The 3,365-nt window shown below is 28.6% G+C and overlaps 1 protein-coding gene across 3 annotated transcripts in view; it reads left to right on the forward strand.

The window, feature by feature from the left end:
• The first annotated feature begins 213 nt into the window (after positions 1 to 213).
• Positions 214 to 3,365, forward strand: part of LOC144960601 (transcription factor XE1.1-like) — a 21,932-nt gene continuing 18,780 nt past the window's right edge. For all 3 annotated transcript variants that reach the window (XR_013642883.1, XM_078893827.1, XM_078893828.1), the window contains exon 1: positions 214 to 298. Coding sequence is in view for 2 of the 3 variants with exons in the window: in XM_078893827.1 (XP_078749953.1) it covers positions 274 to 298 (25 nt within the window). In the remaining variant the exon portion in view is untranslated. The remainder of the gene's footprint in view (positions 299 to 3,365) is intronic.

Here is a 3,365-nt window from a genome sequence, read left to right on the forward strand (position 1 = left end):
TTTTATTTATTTATTTATTTTTTTTTAATTCATGTTTTATGTGTGTATTTATTTATTTATTTATATTATTGTTGTTATTATTATTATTATTATTTATTATTATTATTATTATTATTATTATTATTATTATTATTATTATTATTATTCATGTCTTTTTGTATTTATTTATCTATTTATTTACTTATCCCTTCATTCGTTCATGTGTATATTTCAGGGTGCCCATCCAGGTGTAGGTGGCAATGACAGAGTGGTTCCCCTTCCAGTCTTCCTTCTATGCCAACAGACCAGTCGAAAGCAGGTATGTATGCCCGCCATCATATTATTATTGTAATCCTGACGCCCTTTTCTGATTTCAATATGTGTTTTTAAAAATATATATATATATGTTACAGTGAATGACATAATCAGTCGGATAGTGAAAAGGTTTGAACTGAGATATTGCCCAGTTTAGTTAGAATGTCAATTTTTATCAAAAATGAGTTCTTGCCATAATGATTAAATCAGTCCTTTTTATACATCTTTGGGGAATAAGAAAAACTTAATTTCACTTCAAAATATTTTTAACAGCTAGTCAAGTTAAAAAATAATGAAATTTGAGAAAAGTTGCTGGATACCTTTCCATACATCTGACTATAACTTCATGAAAAATCACCTGATTTAATAAAGATTAAAATGCTCTCGTGGGCATATTCTTTCAGAAAATGGGGGGGGGGGGGGGGAGACTTTATGTCATGCACTGACACATATATTATGATCAACTCAAACCAATCAATCGACCATACATATTCTAAACCTGTTCTCTCCCAATTCTTTAGTGGACGCTGTTGATTTGATTGAATTATATACATGCAATGGCTTCGTCACAAATTTCTGTTCTTCGGGGCAGGGAGGCACTTACTGTGTCTTCTATCCCCCTATGTTTGTTTTCCAACATGCTTTCTGTCTTTGTCTTAGAATGAGATTACTTGGCTTTGTCCAGCCCTGGAGGGATATCCTATCTGGGAAGGAAACACGTCAAATGTATAGTTATAGTTTTGGGAATTGATAATTTTTTCCTTGTAAATCATCTCTCTGTTCACTGTCATTGTATTATTTTTCGTTTACATATTATATATGATTTGTAAACATTTGAGTGTATTCATCTTAGTAGGGGTCTGTGCTTGTGTCTAGATGAGACTTTCAGGTGATCTCAAACTAAGTACTTTGATAGTGTGCTCTTGGAATCCACATCGTTTCCTATTCGATCAAATTCCCTTTGTCTTACCTTTTCTTGGATGCTTTAATTGTAATTCTAGAACTTTTTACTATCCCATTTTCTTCCTTTTTACTGGTTTCTGATATGACCTTAATGTGTTGCAAGCGCCGTAAAGCTTTTTTTTTTGGTGAGGGTTTGTGTGTCCTTAATTTTGCCAAAGACCTTTTTTCTAAAAACAAAATGTTTCAAGAAAATTTTAAGAATTTTTTAAAAGTCAAGAATTGGTCTTGTGACCGAATTGAATTACGCTTGATACATCGTTTAAGAACGTTAGTGTAACTGATCATCGAAAATAAGTGATTGGAGAAATGGTTCAGGATGTATACAGATGTTTTAAAGAATGCTCTTAGTCAAATACATTATTCTAATGCTTGACTGTAATTTTATATTTTACTTTAGTTATTATTATTATTATTATTATTATTATTATTATTATTATTATTATTATTATTATTATATATTATTATTATTATTATTTTATTATTATTATTATTATTATTATTATTATTATTTTATTATTATCATTATTTCTTTAATTTGAAGAAAAGTTTAATAATATTTTTCAAAGTAAAATTGGTCATGTGACTAAATTAAATCAAACTACATCACTTCTTAAGAAATTTAGCGTAACTTATCATAGAACATAAGGGATGGGAAATATTGATATTCTGGATGCATACAGAAGCTGTCTTAAAAATGATAACAGTAAAAAGAATATTTCCTATTTTGTCTGGGATTCTACTTTAAAAAAAAAAAATTATTATTATTATTATTATTATTATTATTATTATTATATTATTATTATTATTATTATTATTATTATTATTATTATTATTATTATTATTATTATTATTATTATTATTATTTAAAAAATTGGGGGGGGGGGGGGGGGGGTGTTATACAACGCAAGTTTTACATAGTGTGTGATTAATGAATAACAGTATAAATGTTTTGAGGATTACACGCCCATGTGCGCATTATTGAACAAATTATGGCACATATTGGTTCCATCGGTGTTTTGCTCATTCCATTGAGTTCATGTTGATTCAGTCGCTATGCATGGATGTTGTATGTTGTATGTGTGTGTATGTATGTAGTATGTATGTATGTATGTATGTATGTATGTATGTATGTATGTTGTGTGTTGTATGTATGTATGTATGTGTATGTATGTATGTATGTGATGTATGTATGTATGTATGTATGTATGTATTGTAGTATGTATGTATGTATGTATGTTGTATGTTATGTTGTATGTATGTATGATGTATGTATGTATGTATGTATGTATGTAGTTGTATGTATGTATGTGTGTTGTGTTGTGTTGTATGTATTATGTATGTATGTATGTGTATGTTGTATGTTGTATGTATGTATGTATGTATGTATGTATGTATGTGTGTGTGTGTATGGATGTATGTATGTATGTATGTATGTATGTATGTATGTATGTATGTATGTATGTGTGTGTATGTATGTATGTATGTATGTATGTATGTGTGTGTATGTGTATGTATGTATGTATGTATGTATGTATGTATGTATGTATGTATGTATGTATGTATGTATGTGTTGTGTGTTGTATGTATGTATGTATGTATGTATGTATGTATGTATGTATGTTGTATGTGTATGTATGTATGTATGTATGTATGTATGTATGTGTGTGTTGTATGTATGTATGTATGTATGTATGTATGTATGTTGTATGTATGTATGTATGTATGTATGTATGTATGTATGTATGTATGTATGTATGTATGATGTGTGTATGTATGTATGTATGTATGTATGTATGTATGTATGTATGTTGTTGTGTGTGTGTGTGTATGTATGTGTATGTATGTATGTATGTGTATGTATGTTGTGTGTATGTATGTATGTTGTGTGTATGTATGTATGTATGGTATGTATGTATGTGATGTTGTATGTGTATGTATGTATGTATGTTGTATGTATGTATGTATGTTGTTGTGTGTGTATGGTATGTATGTATGTATGTATGTGTGTGTTGTGTGTGTATGTTGTTGGTATGTATGTATGTATGTATGTATGTATGTATGTATGTATGTATGTATGTGTGTGTGTATGTATGTATGTATGTTGTATG

This window comes from Berghia stephanieae, chromosome 15 (assembly GCF_034508935.2).
Source record: "Berghia stephanieae isolate SIO BIC M18660-M18661 chromosome 15, UCSD_Bste_1.3, whole genome shotgun sequence".
NCBI classification, from domain to species: domain Eukaryota; kingdom Metazoa; phylum Mollusca; class Gastropoda; order Nudibranchia; family Aeolidiidae; genus Berghia; species Berghia stephanieae.